The sequence below is a fragment of the Apium graveolens genome, chromosome 6 (assembly GCF_009905375.1).
Source record: "Apium graveolens cultivar Ventura chromosome 6, ASM990537v1, whole genome shotgun sequence".
Classification (NCBI taxonomy): Eukaryota; Viridiplantae; Streptophyta; class Magnoliopsida; order Apiales; family Apiaceae; genus Apium; species Apium graveolens.
In genome coordinates, this window is record NC_133652.1 from 244523350 (window position 1) to 244545012 (window position 21663).

General features: G+C 34.5%; 1 protein-coding gene across 1 annotated transcript; it reads right to left on the minus strand.

Moving 5' to 3' along the window:
* Nucleotides 1–378: 378 nt before the first annotated feature.
* Nucleotides 379–5827, minus strand: LOC141668066 (gibberellin 3-beta-dioxygenase 1-like). Its single transcript, XM_074474753.1, has 2 exons — nt 5303–5827; nt 379–1075 (listed from the first exon to the last, which is right to left on the minus strand). The coding sequence occupies exons 1-2, from the start codon at nt 5770–5772 to the stop codon at nt 514–516; spliced, it is 1032 nt and encodes a 343-aa protein (XP_074330854.1). The 5' UTR covers nt 5773–5827; the 3' UTR covers nt 379–513.
* Nucleotides 5828–21663: the final 15836 nt, after the last annotated feature.

Here is a 21663-nt window from a genome sequence, read left to right on the forward strand (position 1 = left end):
TTTAACGTTAACCTATAATATCAATTTTATATTTCAAAATAAACAGAACCTAAATAACTGTAATAAATAAATTAAATAAAACTACAAGATAACCGTTTATGTTATAAAAATTAAAAACTTCAAAAAAAAAATTCCCTAGTTATTTTTTAATAAATGAAATGAATTATACGTGCAATATGAATCTCACAAATAAGATAATGTAAGTCAGGCAAATATTTTTGATATCGCTTTTGTGTGGCACGTGGAGTTCATTACTCATTTGTTGATGTGCTATGCATTTTTTGGACATATATACTCTATGGAACATCGACTCCTAATCTAACATAGATACGCAACTCTCTAATCTCGATCCATCGCCATCAAATTGGTTATTGTCATTTACCTAAACACATACGCACACACATTCACAAACGCATAACATGCACGTCAAAGGCGTGCTTAAATTAATCTTGCTTAAAAATACACAAAACACAACACTTATATTAACAGTTGTACAAACACAACAAGGTAAAATCAGATCCTAACAAAGGAAAGAGCCTTGTCAAGATGCCTGGCCTTGATACTAATAAACTCTTTTACAGACAATGAACGATAAATCGGAACCTCAATCTTCGACAACGGAGCAATTTGACAATCCGTCTTTGGCCCATAAAAATAAGCAACTGAAATCCGATGTTTTTCTTCACTCACAATCACCTGATGATAGACACTAGGAAATTTACCATTCGACAAAATGTGCAACAAATCTCCCACATTTACGACCAGTGCATCGGGAACTGGAGCCACGGGGATCCATCCGACGCCATCTCGGAAGATTTGGAGGGCGGAGGAATCATGAGTTTGGTTAAGAATTGTGAGCAATAGGGAATCAGTGTGAGGAGCTAAGCCAATGGCACGGTTAGGGTTAGGACAACAAGGATAAGAGTTTAGTTGTAAAGCTGCATTGGACTCATTAGTTGATGCTGCTGCCCAACTTGTTATATCTTCTTCTGAAATGTCCAGTGATTTTAGAATGAGGAGCAGTATTCGGTGGGCCAGTTCTTTCATCTTCTTTTGGTATTCATCTATAACATCACTGCATCACACGTACTCATGTTTCATATCCCTCATGCATGCAATTATTTACGTAAATAAAAATTTTAATATAAATATGAGGTGTCCGGATCATTTATCCTCTTCGGTTCCCCTAACATGTCTTCTCTTTTCTTATTGATAAACCGTTATTTGATCAAGTGGAATGAGAAAAATCGACCAATAAGAAAAGAAGACATATTAAGGGACACGATAAGTGAATCAGAATTGGCGGGAACCAACTACAAGGGTTTAAACTTCATGATAGCAAGATTATTTACAGCTATATAATATATGTTATAAAATGAGTTCACATAGACTACTGCCCTTCCCATGATCAATAATTCACTAAGATAATACAAATAGTAAGCTGGCTTGTAGGGAGTGGTATCACTAAAATAACATATCTCCCAAGCACATACATGAGATATGCTTCTTGACGATATTCTTTCCACCAGCAAAACAACTACACTAAAGTTAGTTTTGCAAATAAACTATTCAAAAACACATTTAAATATGGTAAATTATTAACATATTCAATTATTTTGTCAGAAGAGTTTTGTCGTGGCTAATCATTCTTCACGCATCATTGAAAACGATTCTCTTTTTTTTTTTCCTGCTAAGAATATATAGTTCTGCGGTCCAAGAGTACAAGATCCCGAAGATCTACGACGAAATCATAATATTTGTTTACTCATTTCTTAAATTTGTTGATGCTCAATGTGAATGCATCCCAGATACCAGTTTAATCTACCGGCCCCCTCCCCTATTGTTTAAGCATTTTATGTTCATATTAGTTTACTCAAAAGAGCGTTGAAAAATTATCACGTGAAAGTACTGACATGCACATGCTTCAGATAAACGACTACAGCAATACCTAAACAGTACGTGTTTGGCTTAAGTATACAACACATAAGATGACTGTACCATGAAGGCTTAAAGCCACATTATTTGCTGTAGGAGAACAGTGCATCTTCGATTCGTAAGTATAAGATTCACTAGATACCTAGCTATCTCTAACATATTGATATTTTAGTGAAGCCGAACATGGTATTAAGATGCGGGGATAATCGCCGAAGTGTTGAAGAGTGAGCTTCAACTAACACCTTCTTAAAAGCTTTGATCGGATGTAGGTGTTGATTTTCGAGGCGAATCTTAGAATTAATATAATATATGTGTGACCTAACATATCCTAATTGTCAACTGATTGTAAAGTAGATTGGTGATCAGGATGAAGCTTAAAGTGATTTTGATAGTAATCTGATGAAATTATTAGTGAATTTAAAATTGAAATACAAATCAAACATTACCATATATCACTACAAGAAAATTGGGTAAAACTGACCGGATATAACCGACCGACGTCGATTTGGTTACCTTAAAACCGACCGACATCCGTGGTCGGTTATATGTCAACTAAACGATACCGTATCGATGACGTGACACACATAAAACCAACCATCCCCTGGTGGTCGGTTTTACCGAAACAAAATGACACCGTTTTGCTGATGTGTCACTTTTAAAACCGATCACATGTATATATCCGCAAATTCTGCAGGTTAAAACCGACCACATTTGGTGGTCGGTTTTGTAGAATAATAAAAAATTAATATTAAGTACAAAAAAGTACCCGTTACATATAAAACAGTTTCGTTTTATTCTTCTGCCTAAAACCGACCGTTAGCGGTCGGTTTTAACCTATTTTTTTTAATTTTTTTGTTATATCCCTCATTTCTTGATTTTGGGCAAAAAAATAAAAAGACACAAGTGTTTGAGGATTGAAGTTGAGGAGTTTTAGAAAATTGTAAGTTCTTTCCATATTTTGTAATTAATGTGTGTGTGTTTATGTTGGTGTATGTATTAAATGTTGTTGTATATATTTAATATTTTTATTTTTTTTATATAATGTTTGTTGTGAGAATTGAAGTTTGGTAGTAGTAGATAATTTGTAAGTTAGTTTCATTTATTGTAATTATAGTATGTGTGTGTTTTATGAAATACATGAATAATTATGAGATTAAAGATAAATTATTTGTTAAATATGTTTTTTTTTTAATTTTAAAAATATTATTGTAGATGGAAACCATTGATCGGAGTTGAATTGGTAATCAATTGCAAAACGATAAAATTTCATTGACCCCGGAATATAGAATTGGTGTAAAAATTTATTTAAAATTTCCTAGCGAAAATGGAATGAAAGATGGGACACTGAAGTGTCCGTGTAAACTTGTAAAAATTTGAATTGGTTAAAGATTGATGATATTAGATTTCATTTGCTCGCTAAAGAGATGCTTGAGGGTTATACCGTGTGGACGTCGCACGGTGAAAATATAGGAAGAAAACGTAGTCGAACATCACATCACCGTTATTGTGTTCGGGAACCTTCGAGAGTAGAAGAACCGGTAGATTTGAATGCGATGTTACATGATTTAGCCGGTGAAAATTATCAATTTTATGAAATTACGGATACGGAAACTATGAATGTAGAAGAAGCTCCAAATGATAGTGCTAAAAAATTGTACGAGGTTATTGTTGAAAATGGAGCACCTATTTATCCCGGCAAGATTAAGCTTTACCACCAAATTATTGGAATTCAAAAATAACTCGCATTGTAGTAATAAAACTTTTGATAGTTTGCTTAAATTTCTTACAGATGTGTTACCAAAAAAACATAAATTATCCGAAAGTTATTATGCAATGAAAAAAATTATGAAGGATTTGAGGGTTGAATATGAAAAAATTAATTTATGTGAGAATGATTGTATGTTATTTTATGGAGATGACAAGGATAAAGTTATGTGTGATATATGTGGTGAAGATCGTTATTTTTGTGTATATAAATATTAATTTTGATCTAACTACTTTGTGTATATATTTCACCTAATAAAATGGTTGTGCCAGATTCTTGTTACATATAAAAATTAAATTATTTATTTTTTGGCCAAACATTATATATTATATATAACATGTTAAAAGAGTTAATGTGGCCTGATGAGATTTGATCACACCCGTTTAGTAAAATTTAAAATAGATAAATTTTAAATAATAAAAATTTGAAAATAATCCAATATAGCTGCAAAATTTATAAAAAAATTAAGAAAAATCTATAAGTTACAATAAATTACACTCCTTCTATAATATAAATGTTAAAAAACATAATTGATAAAGTGTTTAGTAATATTTTAAGACATATGCATATTTCAAAATAAAATATAATTAAATATGTTTTCTTAATGCTTTAAAATAGCATAAATCACATACCACTACTTTTTTTATAATTCTATATTATCCAATTGAACACAACCCTAACCTCTCAGAACTCACCTCACCGCACACTCCCGAGTCCCAACCCCATTAAAATGACTCAAAAAACCTCAAATGAAATACCAAGCTTTGAATTTTAATTATTTTCTTTTAATCATTTGTCTTGGATCGAATAGGTACAGCATAATTTATCTATCTATACACCGCCAAGGAAGTATGCTAGGTCTAATAAAAAGAAGAAAAGATTGCAATGCAGATGAATAACAAATGTATACGTGTACATTTTGCAGCTGATATATATTCTTGAACTTTGTAGACGGCATACTATTATCGCATATTGGACAAAGGAGAGCACAAAGTCTACAAAGTTTGATATTAATCATATCATTTCGATTCCTTCACTTTCTGGTTTCATTTACCTAGGCAATACACACACGTATACATATCTAACTCTGTTTATATATATATAATTATAGTGGTAATAGTTAGCATAATTTTCATGTACAAAAAGTATGCATGCTTGATTGTCAAATATAACAATGCATATTATTTTATTTTCACTTGATGATTTGTCTTGTTTAACTCGTTTGAAGTACCCTAGCAAAATATCTTATCTCTCGGTATTCTCGAGTTCTTTTTATTTCTTTATCGTTTATATTTTTCTTCCCATACCTTGTTTTAAGACATTAAGGATAGTTACATGATTTATTCTTTAAATTTAATTAAATTTAAATATCAACTTTTTTTAGAATAAAAATAATATTAACATAATTAATCAAAAAAATGGAGTCTTAAACTAGGGGGAGATCATTTATCCCCGCTTAAAAGAATTTGCAGGGACAAAGGGAGGAGCTGTGTATGTGCTTTGTGCATCGATCTTCCATTTTTTGAAAAATAATTATGATAGAATTTAGTAAGAGAACCAAATCATAAATGTAATAGAATTTGTTCAAGTGCAAGGACTTACCAAAATAGTTGATAATCATGAGGCCAAAGTTGTTTAGCATGATCAAGTGATGATCCTATGATTGTGAATCCTTCATGCCACATAAACTTGGTAAAAAACGGGGAAATTCGAGCAGCACCATAGCCGGTGGCACCATCCGGTGACCGTAAAACCTTAAGCTTTTCCTTGACAGGAAGAGAAAACAGCCTTGTTGCCTCACACTCCACGCCCCTTAAGACACTCAAAGGTACACCATGATTAGTAACTTGAAAAATTCCCCAATTTTCAGATGCATGGCGTACGAGTTTCTGTACATTGGAATCCGCTAGATCGATGACGGGTATCGATACCTCATCGATCACCGTTCCGAGACAGTCGGAGTGAGGCGGCCATTCATGAGATTCTGGTACGGACTCAACAGTGTGAAAGTCAATGGGAATGATGTGAAGGTTCACCGGATAGTCTCTGTAGGCCTCGGATAGATTGCTCATTTCAATTGTTGGGATGGATAGGACCTGTACAAGAGTTCAAGTAGGGATCATACATGTATATTGAGAGGGGTTTATAAAGATATATGGAACAGATAATGACAATGTACATAATACACTTATCTTATAAATTAACTAAATGATCATATGATAGCATGCCCGGGGCCGAGCAAATGTAAATATAAAAAGGGAGATAGAAAAAATAACATGTGACATTAGGTGGGTTTTGGAGGGGATGGTGTCTTGATGCGAATTTGGAAGTTTTTGTCACAGTTTGTATTGACGGAAGAAGACAAAAATGGGATAAAATATGAAAACAATTAATCTCGGGCCAAGGATCTCCAAATTTATTTGTCCTTTTGGACTGAGTTGATGTTTTGTCGTTTATGGATTGTATATTCCTCCTTTTTTTTAATTCTATTATCACATGACAAGCTGATACACTTGATGTTATATAGGTTAGGTATCTCCAAGCTACTCATTTTTATTAAGTTTATTTTATATTTCAAGGGTGTGTGTTCGACAGTGCTATCAAGTTTTATTATGGCTGTAATTCTAATCGGGAGCACATTAACTAATTTGAGTTCGAGTAATTTTAAATAAATTAAGTTACTTGTATCATTTTGACTGAAATAATTAAAATTTAATAATATAATGTAATTATAAAGGAGTTTGAGCTCATTTTCAAATCAAACCTAATTTAGAGTATTTAGCCGAGTCTAATCAAGTTAAATATATAATAACTCGGCTCTTTTTATTATTTAATCGAGATGGCTCTAGTCGGGCTCTAGTCGAGTAGCCGAGTTTAGATAAATGAGTTCAAACACTCTGCCACCGGCTTTGGTCAGAATTACAATTCTCCAAATATACAAGAGGTCCTATTTTACATCTATCAATATAATGGCCTATTTGCATACAACTTATAAGTTAATTTATAATTTTTAAGTCAATAACAACTTATCGACAGATTATTTGTCGATTCAATTTATAAATCAAATTTGTAACTTATAAGTTGATAAATTAATAAGTTAAATGTTTGTAATAATATATTTTTCCTCTAGTAACGACATATTTTTTCTCAATTTATTTTTATTTTCCATTTTTTATTAATTTTAGTTTTAAAATATACGTTTTTAAATATTTTTCTAATTTAAAATTCACGAAATAATTATTTTTAAAAATTATTTATTTTAATTTATTAAAGTCGTAAATGATGTATGTAAAAAGATAACTATTTTTAAATGATGTATTTCTTAAGTATGTAAAAAAAGTATTACATGAATCATAAATGATGTAAAAAACCAAAATGCTCATGACGTTTTGTAATCTATTATATTTATTATAGGTGAACGGAGTTTTTCAACATATTTAGTAAATTAGTAAATTATTATTTTACCCTTATAACCTATTAATATTTAAAAAAAAATGCTTTCCATGGGAATTGAACTTATGACCTCATGCATGAAAAATATATTTTTCACATCCACGACCATTGTACAAACATAAAATTTGATACAATTCTTAAATTCATTAATAACATGTTTAAAATATGAGTTTTAAACATATTTGTTAATTACTTATATACCTATTTTTACTAAACTATTTAGATACCCCTTTTCCGTAAATTATTCATACACCTTTTTGATTATATTAACAAAAACAAATCTTTATTGGGATTAAGCTGATAATATCATGAATAAATAGAAAAATTAGATAGAATAAATAATTTTAAAATAATAGATAGAGTAGATTTGAAAAAGTAATATTTGTCTAAAAATATTGTAGATATCATATTTTAACTTTAAGTCAGTTATCATATTAAACAATTAGATAAATTAGGTGACAACACATGGCCGAGATCATAATATTTATTAGTAATACTATTTGGTCCTAACATTAAAAATGTGAATATATATGTTATATAAGTATGTGGCTAAAAAGAATCAAACTTGAAATTGGTACGAAATTAAAGATGTGTCATGAAGGAGGCCTTGGCTAAATTTAGATAGGAATATATCACCATTCTGGAAAGTAATGCCAATATCCTCACTCCTCAAGAGGTTTATGATGTTGTAACAGAAATATACAAAGCTCAACTGAAGGTCTTTCATCATATTGGAAGAGCTGTGGAGCACACTCTAGATAAGCATCAAGCTGCAATCAAGAAAATTATCAATGATAGAATTGATGAATTGATGCCTACTTTCTCAGACATAAAATCCAAGTTCAATAAGTTTTCAGATAAGCTTCAAGCTCTCTCTCTCTTGCACCAGTTGAAGAAAGTGTTACAAAACTGTGGAATCTTTCATAGCCTTGCATGAGGTGATTCAGAAGCAAATAACTCAGAATAATGACTCCAAAGTCAAGCTGAATCAGTTGTACAAGGTTAGGTATGAACCATCAACTTTGGTAATGGAAGAGATCAAGAATGTTGTTCAGAATTTTTTTGACACTTTATCTGCATCAAATTCACAACATATACCTTCCACCTCAACCAACCTTCAAATACAAAATCTACAAACACAAGTCTCTAATCTACAAACTTCAAATGACTCTCTTTCTGCTCAAGTATCTCAACTAACTTCTCTAGTCACAAGCCAGCAACACGATATCAAGTCCTTAGTAGACTCCGACAAACATCTACAGATGCAGAATTCAGTATCTTTGGGAGCTATTATGGGAGATTTGAACATACCCCTCCAGGAAACACCACAATCAGTAAGGACCCAAATCCCTCTACCTAAAACCATTGTGCCTTCTACCAAGACAAAGGGGGAGATGAAGTCTAAGCTAAAATCATCCAGCCAAACTTTAAGTCAAAATAAAGAGGATGTTGGTTTGGAAAGACTCAAGATGGTTGCAAAAGGACCCTGTTTGGACAAAGAATTTGATAAACTTCTGGAAGCACTGGGAGTATCTCTAAACTTCAACCACTTTACCTACAAGAAGGCCATGGATATAAACATTAATTTCCTGAGGGTGGTGATGGTGTCTGTTCAAGGATTCAAGGAGAATAGGATAGTTGCAAATATATATGACTCTGGTGTGGACATGTGTATGTAGGTGTCTCTTTCTTTTTTATAATTAATAAGAGCATCTGAGCTGGACATCTTTATCAACAAGGTGAACAGTTTGATTTCAGAGGACACTCTCTTGCTCAATAAACTAAAAAAGGGTCAAATAGCTGCATTTCCAGGAGCCTACCTTCAACCAAGTAAGGGAGTGTCCTACATCTGTCCTAACACCAAATAATGCAAACATTTTCAGATTCCAAAACATTGTATCTTAGGAAACCTGAAATTGCTGATGATCATAGAGACAAATTTAAAGTCAAAGAAAACTAAGACTTTTGAAGATATGAAAGTTTTGAAGATGATTGCTAAAATACTGAAGTCATGCTACCTAGGACTAAGATAAATACAAAAGATGATTTGGATGATGATGAGCATAACAAAGAGGAACATAAATATTCTGGCTCAAATCCAAGTCAGTCTAGTAAAGCAAATGGTAGCAAGGTGGATGACAAGAAGAAGGAGAGCGAATAAAAGAAAGGAAAAGACGACGGGGGAAAGAAGAAAAAGGATGGAGGAGAGGGAAACAAGAAGAAAGTTCAAAAAGTCCAAGAAATTCAAATCTCACAATCTCTATCAACTCAAAACCCTAAACCCGGCCATACAAACACTCAATCAATTCAAACTCAAAAGCCCAAGTACCTATACAAGCCAACTGTTAATTTCATATTCAAGATACCTATCACAGCTAGCCAAGTCTCCTTAATAAAAATATCAAAACCACCTTCATTCAACTCTCCAACCAAAACTCACTTCAAAACTGTAGGAAGAAAATTAAAAGTAATTCAAACTGATGCTGGTGCTATATGAAACTAATTTAATCAAGATGACTATCTACCAATTTTTAGGAGCATAACAGATGATGATTATCACCAATAATTAGCTGAGGAGATAGTCAAAATTTGTGTTATATCTCTGAGAGAAGTCATAATTTACTATAAGGATGACACCTTCATTTTGCTGAATAGAGAAGTCATTGAAATATCTTCAACTGCAGAATTGAAAAGAGTGATTAGTTTGATGAATGCAAGGGATTCTAGTACAAGGATGTGGAAGGCAGTATTGGCTGAAAGGTTGAGAGAAAGGGATATTAGGCATGCAAGGGAAAAAACAGAAAGGGAGGAATTGGAGAGGAAATATGTTGAAGAAATTGAGATGTTTTAAAAAAGATCAAATGAGCTAAAGGCAAGGGGGTTGAGCAGAGTTTCTAAAGATGGACACTTTCTGAATATTAAGATGGGCAGAGTTTCAAGATTCAGGATTCATCTTCTCAACAGTTTCTCATTAGATGAATGGCTAAAACTAGTGAAAACTCTAAGAGGGACAAAGATTATTGAAGAACTTGAAGTAATAGTCAAACTCAAGGACCTCATTAGAAAAAAAAATCTGGTTATGAAAAACTCACCTAAGCTTTATAACTTTGTACTGATGTATCTGCAAGATGTATAAAATTTATATTTTGTCAATCTGTCAATCTTATTGTAACTGATATTAGCTCAGGGTTAGTCTGGTTATCAGGCATGAATTTGAGATAACTAATCTTCTCACAAATTGGGGGAGATTATTGTGCAAGACATGCCTGTATATAACAAGATTAAGTTATATTGACTACCTTAAGTTTAAGTTGTATGATAATCTATATTTGTATTATGTATTTGTATTCCTTGAGTCTGTAAAAATATTTAGTAGATTAGACTGATGGATTTTTCTGTGAACAACCTTCAAGCTAAGGAATAAACTCTGCAAGAAGATCAAATCCTGATCATTCCTCAAAGAAAAGTGTACCATCTTGGATTTGAATCAAACAATTCTAGGAAAAATATTATAAGTCAGATATCGGCAAGTCACAGATCAAGGGATATCGAGAAGTCTGTCGAGAAGTTCAAAATAACTTGTTAGGTCACACAACACTATAGAAGGGGGTTGAATACAGTGTTTAATACAATCAAATCGATTTCGAACACAAGTAACAGTAAACAGATATATTCAATATAATAAACTCTGTTACAATGGAACTGTTCTCTCTCAGTGATGAACAAATATCACGAGAGCTGCTAGGTTACAATGTATAATCTTCTCGATAATGATAACACATATAGTGTAAACCTATGTCTGTGTTTATATAGTACACAGTTACAAGATAACTTCTAATTGATATGGAATATAATTCTGTCTCCAAAAATATATCAATCAGATATCTTATACAAGTCTTCATATCATCTAACTCTTTCCATGCATATCTTCTTTTGTATTAGTCTCGATCTTCTATCCTGTAAATCAGCTTCCTTCCTTAACTGTAAGTCCTCCCGTACTTAAGTTCTGATATCTATCTTCTGATATTTATCTTCTAATAACCTAAGTTCTGATATCCTTAAGTTCTGACTTCCAGTAAGTAATGATATTTCCTGTTTGTTAAAATCTGAAAACTAAACATGAAACATATTAGACATGACAGCTCAAATATATCTAACAATCTCCCCCAACTTATAAATTGTGAAAAAATATACAAGTTAATAGATTTGATGATGTCAAAAACATTTAAGTTCAAATGCAATGAGAGTTTAATAAGACTATTAACTACAACTTATAGTTCTTGTAGCTTTACCAACATCAATGGATCAATCTGAATCCATAATGATTCTTAACAAAATCTTTTATCAGCTTATCTTCAGCTTTTCTTAGAACTTCAACTAACTGTGCTTTGACCTGCATCAGTTCTTCATCTTTACTGTCACCAATTTGATAAATGGCTGTTCTGAGAGCTTGAATTTATGTTCTTTCAAGTCCATCACCAAGTCTGATAACTCTAGGATGTGAAGAGTTTTCATTATAACATAAGCATCTTCCTTTCAGAATAACTTCTACCTTAGAAGAGTTCTTCAGCATAGGAATTTCTCTTCCATCACCTTCAATAATCATTGGTATATACTGAGAAGTCTTTATACCAGAGATTCTAAGTAGATCTCTTATAGCCTTCAAAATGTATTCTGACCATCTTCTTGTAACATCAGATTTTACTTTCAGAAGATAGTGAATATGTTGAAGCTCTCTGACAGACTTCTTTAGCACATCAGTATCAGCTAGTCTGTAAGTTAGTCCATCATTGAGAAATAAGATCAATTTCTCCTTTAGATTATCCTTATCATGAGCATCTATCATAATTTGAGCAGACAGCACTTTGTCAAGGTGCTTTTGTTTGATTTGTTCAAATGGTTTGTCTGTCAACATGAAAGGATCTCTTAGAGTAACTTCTACTCCTGTTTGTATCTTCTCTTCATCAGAACCTAATCAGCTCTATCTCTAGGTTGCTTGGCTCTCAACCCAAATGTTGCGAGCTGATTAATCATAAGATTGGATTTTGGTTCAACTGGAGTAGCTTTCTTCCATAACAACTTCTTCTTATTAGCAATTGTCATCTTTTTCAAATCAACTTGATCAGAATTTGTTATTTCTTCTGTAACTTGCTGTTCTTCATTCTGAACAACTTGAGCAGTGTCAGAGGTTGTTTTAGATTCTTCAATTATCTTTCTTCTTTTAAGAATTTGAACAGTTTCATCTTCTATCAAATCATCATCATGCATTGTAGTTTGATAGACTGGAACGGAAGAACTTATCTTTTTCTCAATCTTTAAAGGTTCACCAACCTTTTCTTTTCCTTTTGACTTAGGATCAATCTCAGTTTGTGATCTAGTCTTGGACTTTGAAGTCTCAAAATTTGACTTTTCCCTGATCACAATGCCTTTTTCCTTAGGCCTTGGAGGTTTCTTTGCATCAGAAGCTTTAGACTTAAGATTTGTCTTCTCAACTGTAAATCTAGCTTCTTCCTCCTTGAGAGTTTCCAAATCCATTCCTGGATTTTATTTAAGAAATAATCTTCTAGCTATCTCATCATCAAGTGTCTGGATTTTAGGATCTTTGTAATAAACAGTAGTCTGCTTCCCTTTTAGCTTCAGAGTTTGTAAAAACTTCTGAGAGTCTTTAGATCCTGACTGAATCAGAATATCAGAAGCAGAAGAATGTAGACTAGTGTATCAACCTTTTCATGAGTAGAAGAATGTAGACCTTGAAGATGTTTGGTAGACAGAGCTGTGATCTTGAGTTGTGTCTTGAAATCAACATTTGTGAACAACTCATCAGCTTTAGCAATATGCTCTGATACCAATTGTTAGGTCACACAATGATAAGTGGCATTTTATACCACTTAGAACGTCTTATAATGGCTTGAATTGATGTCTTGAAATCAAGTATTTTTGTGTATTTGATGCATTTTCTAGTGTTTTGCATTTCACGGTATAAATTGCGTAATTAGGGAGATTTAATCATAATAAGCCTAGGGAAGTACTTGGAACCAGTTGCGGGGAATTGTGCGAAGAATTCAGCAAAATCAGGAGCAAAAAGATGATTTTTCCAGAAGCTGTGCAGGCGCCCGCCTGGATATGCAGGCGACCGCCTGGAGATGCAGGCGCCTGCCTAGGAACTGAGGCGGCCGCCCGGGGTCGTAATTTTAAAATCTGGATTTTCTAATTTGAGTTCTATTGGGCTTCTGACGGTGCTGTTTCTTGTGGACTTCTATATAAGTAATCTTGGGAGACGTTTCACAATAACAAGTATCAACAAGCGACAAGTAAGTAGCATGGAGAGAAGATTAAGAATCCCGTTTTAGCACACCACAATGAAGAAGAGGAAGCATACGTTATCTTGTGATTCTTTTATTTGTTATAACAGTGGATGCTAGTTTTCTTTACTTTGAACCTTAATACTCTTGTGACGTACTCTGGTTTTAATAAGTATTTTTATTAGTTTATATCGTTGTGTGAATATCATGTTTTCTTATGAACCCATGGTGACGATGAGTTCTATCATGGGCTAATCGTGATCATGGGGTCATAGCGGATTTACTATGGATTTCTTTAGTTAATTGTTTAATACCTTGGTATGTGATGATTGTATGATATCTAGCATAGGTTGTGCTTATTCATCTTATGTGCGTCGCGAACATATAAGATAGCCTGTTAATCTCTTGTGAAGCGATAGTGAATCTTGAGATTTAGAACTTGCCATGCTAGCATAGGTTCATGTATTGTATGCATGATTAGTGGGTAACTCTAACCGTTTTACTTGCCATGTGTAATCATAATGAATAACTTGCGTTTAAATCGTTATGTTGTCAAATTCTGTAGACATACAGGGTCTCAGCATAATTGATGCCTATTCAACTTCTATCTTAACTGTGGATGCTTGGTAGAATGGTACTTGTGCAACGAAAGTTAGCTTTTATCAGTTTTGTGTTGTTCGATTAATATCATCACCGTTACATGCTAAGGGTAATAACAATAACTATTGATTAAAATAGTAATGAAGTTATGATCTCATGTGTGTTTAATATTGTTAATTTAAGTGTTAATTTAAGTATTTTATTCTCGTAGTTTATAGTAGTTAATAATTAGTTAATCAACCTTAAGTGTTATTGTCTTGACATTGAGAAGTAATCATACATTGGTGAGTAAGTATTACTTGAACATAATTAGTCAGAGTCTCTATGGGAACGAACTAGAAATCATTCTATATTACTTGCGAACGCGTATACTTGCGTGAATTATTAACGCATGCTTTGAGCCTAACAAGTTTTTGGCGCCGCTGCCGGGGACTCGGTGTTAATTTGTTTAGTTTATGTACTTGCCATCAGTGGTCATTAGGACTCACTGATTAAGACTTGTTACTTATTATTTTCGGTTGTGTTTTAGGTACTCTAGCGAGCGTTTATACAAACACGTTCTCGCACTCGCAAGAGGACTCTAGATACGGTTGAGGAGACAAATTCAGTTCTTGATATTCCGGAGAAGTTAGATTTTGAAGATTCGGATAAAGAAAGTGAAAAGAAAGAACCGGTAATCATGGGTGATCGTATAGTTCCAGCAGATCCATCTCTTATGGACTTTTCTCGGCCTAAAATTGATGACATTCAGTCAAGCATCATTCATCCGGCTATTCAGGCCAACACTTTTGAAATCAAGCCGGGCACTATTCAGATGGTGCAGAATTCTGTTTCTTTCGGAGGTGTCGCGACTGAAGATCCCATCATGCATATCAGGAATTTTGTTGAGATCTGCAGTAGTTTCAAATATAATGGTATTACTGATGAGGCTATCAAGCTGAGGCTTTTCCCATTCTCTCTGAGGGATAAAGCTAAGGACTGGTTACATTCTTTACCAGCTGAGTCCATCACTACTTGGGAAGATCTTGCGCAAAAGTTTCAGGTCAAGTTCTATCCAATGGCCAAGACTGCAACTATGAGGAGTGCTCTTACTCAGTTTGCGCAGCAACCAACAGAATCTATGTGTGAAGCTTGGGAGCACTATAAGGAGATGTTGGGAAAGCGTCCACATCATGGTATGCCTGACTGGATGGTGATCATTGGGTTCTAAAATGGTTTGGGGGCCCAATCTCGGCCCATGCTCGATGCAGCTGCTGGAGGCGCCTTGTGGGCCAAAAGCTATACTGAGGCCTATAATCTCATTGAAACCATGGCTGCAAACGAGCATCAAAACCCAACTCAAAAGATGATGCCTGAGAAGGTAGCAGGTATTCTGGAAGTTGATGCAGCTACAGCTATTGCAGCACAGCTCCAAGCGCTGTCTATGAAGGTCGATTCTTTAGCCAACTATGGAGTCAAGCAGATATCTATTATCTGTGAGCTTTGTGCAGGCTCTCAAGCTACGGATCAATGTTCACTTATTAATGAATCTGTTTAGTATGTGAATAATTATCAGCGACCGCAGCAGCATGTGCTAGCTACTTATCATCCTAATAACAGAAATCATCCCAATTTCAGCTGGAGCAATAATCAGAATCCTGTTCAGCAACCATATCAGCAAGCTGTAAGTAAATAGTTTAATCCACCTGGATTCCAGCAACCTCAGCAATATGCTCAAAAGAAATCATATCCTCAACAAGGAGGTGCTGCTCCACCTTCTAGTGCTGATTTCGAGGAGCTAAAGTTGTTGTGCAAAAGTCAGGTTATTTCTATCAAGACCTTGGAGAATCAAATCGGTCAAATAGCCAATACCGTGCTCAATCGTCAACCTGGCACACTTCCTAGCGATACTGAAGTGCCATGCAGGAAGGAAGCTAAGGAGCAAGTCAAAGATGTTACTTTAAGGTCTGGAAAAGTTGTTGAAGCTGAAAAAGCAAAAGATGGAGAAGCTGAAGTTGTAGATGAAGAAGAAAAGCAAAAGGAGAAAGACGGGGAACCAAGGAAGACTATTGTTGAACACACTCTGCCTGAGGGTAATACAGGGGAGAAACATCTCTATCCTCCACCACCTTTTCCTAAGCGATTGCAAAAACAAAAGCTGGATAAGCAGTTTGGTAAGTTTCTGGAGGTGTTCAAGAAACTTCACATCAACATACCTTTCGCTGAGGCTGTGGAGCAAATGCCAAGTTATGCAAAATTCATGAAAGGTATTCTTTCAAGGAAGGTGAAACTGGATGATCTTGATACCGTTGCTCTAACGGAAGAGTGCAGTGTCGTGCTGCAATAAAAATTACCTCCAAAGCTTAAGGATCCAGGTAGCTTCACCATTCCTTGCACCATTGGCAAGTTGTCATTCGACAAGTGCCTTTGCGATTTGGGAGCAAGCATCAATCTGATGCCTTTGTCTATCTTCAAAAAGCTGAATTTTCCTGATCCAAAGCCCACCTACATGTCTCTACAATTGGCTGATCATTCTATTACATACCCACGAGGCATTGTGGAGGACGTGTTGGTAAAGGTGGATAAGCTCATCTTTCTTACAGACTTTTTCATTCTGGATTTCGAGGAAGACAAGAAGATTCCCATAATCTTGGGAAGACCTTTCTTGGATACAGGCCGTACATTGATAGATGTGCAAAAAGGTGAACTTACTATGCAGGTGCAAGATCAGGATGTAACATTCAATGTATTCAATGCAATGAAATTCCCTACAGAAAATGAGGAGTGCTTCAAGGTGGATTTGATTGATTCTGCAGTAACTTCAAAAATTGATCATGTGCTAAGGTCTGTTGCCTTAGAAAAAGCTTTATTGGGGGAATTTGACAGTAAAGATGAGGAAGGCAATGAGCAACTACAATATCTAAATGCTTTTCTTTGAAAGCGAAAGCTAGACATGCCATTTGAATCTCTTGGTAATATTGATCTCAAGAATGCTGAGGGAAAACTCAAACCATCTATTGAAGAAGCACCTACTTTGGAGCTTAAACCATTTCCTGAACACTTGAGGTATGATTTTTTAGGTGATGCATCTACTTTTCCAGTTATTATTACATCTGACCTTTCAGGTAGTGATGAGGACAAGCTCTTGAGGATCTTGAGAGAATTCAAATCGGCCATCGGATGGACTATAGCAGATATAAAAGGGATCAGCCCTTCGTACTGCATGCATAAAATTCTTCTAGAGGAAGGTAGCAAGCCGAATGTTGAGCAACATCGAAGACTTAATCCTATCATGAAAGAAGTGGTGAAGAAGGAAAGTCTAAAGTGGCTGGATGCAGGAATCATATATCCTATTTCTGACAGTTCTTGGGTGAGCCCCGTGCAATGTGTACCTAAGAAAAGAGGTATTACTGTGGTAGCAAATGAGAAGAACGAGCTCATCCCCACTCGAACAGTCACATGATTGAGGGTATGCATGGACTACAGAAAGTTGAATAAAGCCATGAGGAAGGATCACTTCCCTCTTCCATTTATTGATCAGATGCTTGACATGTTGGCTGATCATGAGTATTATTGTCTTCTGGATGGCTATTCGGGTTACAATCAGATTTGCATTGCACCAGAAGATCAAGAAAATACTACTTTCACTTATCCATTTGGCACGTTTACTTTTCGCAGAGTTTCTTTTGGCTTATGTGGTGCACCTGCCACTTTTCAGAGATGCATGATGGCTATATTCTCTGATATGATTGGAAATAATGTCAAAGTTTTCATGGACAACTTCTCCGTCTTTGGACATTCGTTTGATGAATGTTTGAATAATCTCCGTTCGGTGCTCAAAAGGTGTGTGGAAACTAATTTGGTGCTCAATTGGGAAAAATGTCACTTCACGGTACAACAAGGCATCATTCTTGGGAATAAGGTCTCTAGCAAGGGCCATGAGGTGGATAAAGCCAATGTGGGAGTCATTGAAAATCTTCCGCCACCTATTTCTGTGAAAGGAATCCGTAGTTTTTTTGGTCATACGGATTTTTATCGGCGTTTCATCAAGGACTTCTCTAAGATATCTAAGCCATTATGCAACTCACTCGAGAAAGATGTGCCTTTCAAATTTGATGATGAATGCTTGGCAGCATTCGAGACTCTCAAGAAGAGTTTAATAACTGCACCAGTTATTACGGCACCTGATTGGACATAACCTTTTGAAATGATGTGTGATGCAAGTGATTATGCAGTGGGAGCAGTTCTTGGGCAGCGCAAGAATAATATCTTCCATGTGGTCTACTATGCTAGTAAGATGCTTAATGGAGCTCAAATGAACTACACCACTACTGAGAAGGAGCTTTTGGCTATAATTTTTGGTTTCAAAAAATTTCAATCCTATCTACTTGGGACAAAGGTGACAGTATTCACTGATCACGCTGCCATTCGCTATCTAGTCTCAAAGAAAGATTCGAAGCCTAGACTTATTCGTTGGGTGCTCTTGCTACAAGAATTTGAATTAGAGATCAAGGATCAAAAAGGTACTGAAAATCAAGTAGCTGACCATCTCTCTATATTGGAGAATCCCGATTCTACTTCACATGATAAGATATTGATCAACGAATCTTTTCCGGATGAGCAGTTGTTCGCGGTTCAAGAGGAAGAGCCATGGATCGCAGACATTGTGAACTATCTTGTCAGCAATATAATGCCTCATAATATGAATACGGCTCAAAAGAAGAAGTTTCTGCATTAGGTGAAGTGGTACATGTGGGATGAACCATATTTGTTTAGACAAGGAGCTGACCAGATCATCAAGAGATGTATCCCATTCTGTGAGACGAAGGGGATATTACGAGACTGTCATTCCACAGTTTATGGTGGACATTATGGTGGTGAAAAGACAGCAGCTCGTATTCTTCAAGCAGGTTTTTTCTGGCCTACGTTGTTTAAAGATGCACATCAGTTCGTTTTAAGGTGTGATCGTTGCCAAAGAGTTGGGAATCTTACGAGAAAGGATGAGATGCTGTTAAATGTGATGCTTGAAGTTGAGGTCTTCGATGTTTGGGGAATTGATTTCATGGGACCATTTATCTCGTCCTGCAATAATCAGTACATCTTGCAGGCAGTCGATTATGTCTCAAAATGGGTAGAAGTCAAGGCTCTACCGATGAATGATGCAAGGGTAGTGTTGAGTTTTCTTCATAAGCAGATTTTCACAAGGTTTGTGTAACACCCCCAGATCCGGAGTCGGGGATCCGGGTCGTCACGAGTTCCATTTCCCTTAACAACACCCAATCTTAATAAATAATCAATTACTCTGTACTTTGACCCCACAATAAACACACACACCACAAGTTATAGTCTCAGAGATGAATATCCAAAAATAATCACAAGTCGTTTTATTCCACAATTATATGCCAATACACCTTAAACAGGTTTCTGAATAAATTTACATTTCTTTGCCATTATTACAATTCATAAATATACATAATCTGATACATCAAAAGTTGAAAGCCTAGCCTATTGGTAGTTCCTACCTCAATTATGGCGGCGTCAGTGCTTCTAGAAAACTGTAGAGCGTCTCTTAACCTCTTGCGAATCGGGAGCTTGGTCCGGTTCATCTTATCTATCTGATGTTGCGTGATGAAAGAAGAAAGCAAGGGTGAGCGGCAAGCCCACCAAAATAATATGTATAATGATTAATAGTATATGAGCCTTCTCATAGTACTCATGAAAATCTTGGTCAAAAGAAATGAACCAAGTTGATATCTTAATGCGATGAAGTCGTAAAATATTCAGTATATATATATATCTATATACATATATACCTTTCAAAATATTGGAAGTCCTCTTCCATGCATAATATACACAAAGTCCCAGTGTATAACTGTATATAAAAAAATATCGTTGCAAGGTGATCTCATATATCTAACCTTGTCTCAACGTTTTTCTGAAAATCTTATTCATTCATAAGACAATTATTAATTAGATATAAGTTTAAAAGATGAAGTTACAAGATACCCCAATATACTTATATCTTTCCCAAATACTACTTGAACTACCACCGTTCAAGTTATAATTAGTTTCAAAAGTTCATCCCACTGATGAGACCACAAGATAAGACTTGAATAGATTCAATCTTTGAAATATTATTGAATGAAAAAGTTATGAGATACTTTATTTAGTCCCGATATATATATATATATATATATCCACATATATATCTCTTTAAACATTTCCTGGAACCTCTGTTATATAAAGTATGAACAGAGTTTGAAACATCCAATGAATTTTGGAAAGGAAAAGAATTTTGGCATAAACCAGATATCTTGCTGATCAGGCAAAGATACCCATAAGTAACCTTTTCTACTAGTAGATGGACGAATTCCCCACTGGTCATCACCCTGGCCGCATTAGGACCTATGCTGGACTGCCACTCAGCCACTTATGCATTTGATGGACTCCCACTGAGCCACTTACACTATCATGGACGCCCACTGAGCCCATGTTGCTTATGCCGACTCAATAGATGGACTTACTTCCCGAACGTTGGGTAAGTAATCAATTCATTTACCAAAACTGCAACCTTGTTGCGAATATAAAATACACCACAGAGCCGGATCCCTCAGGTTTTAAGCGAGTATTTAAATCCCCTTAAAAAGGAAGATCTTAAATATAAAAATGAGTTTTGGGATCCGCTCTAACTTTTAAAAATCATTTTGAAGACTCGAAAACACTTTAAAGAGTGTTTGGAGTAAAACTGATTTAATGAAATAAATCAGTCCCGATATATTAGAAAATATCTGAATATTATTATTTAAATAATATTCTCATAAAGAATTATCTTTATAAAAATAATTAAAGTAGAAGTATTAAAACTTATACTTGAAATAAACATTAAATAACCAAAGATATACTTATAAGAAAGTATTATCTTTATTTGAATAATCGAAAATAAGTTTGATTATTAACACTTTATTCTCTAATGAAATAAAGAATATATTTCAGTAATAAGCGGAGTCATAATACCTCGAATGAATATTATAAATAATATTCATTAAATAAAATAAAGGAGTCATACATCCTCAAATGAATATCCAAGTAATATTCAATAATAATATAAACTGAGTCATAATCCCTCGAATGAATATTCAAATAATATTCAAATAATAAAATAAACTGAGTCATAAGCCCTCGAATGAATATTCAAATAATATTCAAATAATAAAATAAACTGAGTCATAAGCCCTCGAATGAATATTCAAATAATATAATAAAGGTATCGAATAAACCTTATTCGATCCATAGTTTTAAAAACTATATCCATATATATATATAAATAAATATATATATATAATATACTCGGGAACATCGACTCCCGGTTTAGAAATATGTTCACCTTTTATCCCCTATACTAAGGGTATACGCAACTACTTGCTTATTTCTAGCATAGGTATTATGCAACTATAAGCATTGAAATCAACAGATAGATAACCAGATTACGAAACAGACATGCATATATACCATATTAGCATGCTCCAATATATCGCAAAATTTGCTAATAACAATCATGCAATATCACAAGATAATACATATACATATATTTACATCACAACAACAGTATAACGGGTAGAAAACTTGCCT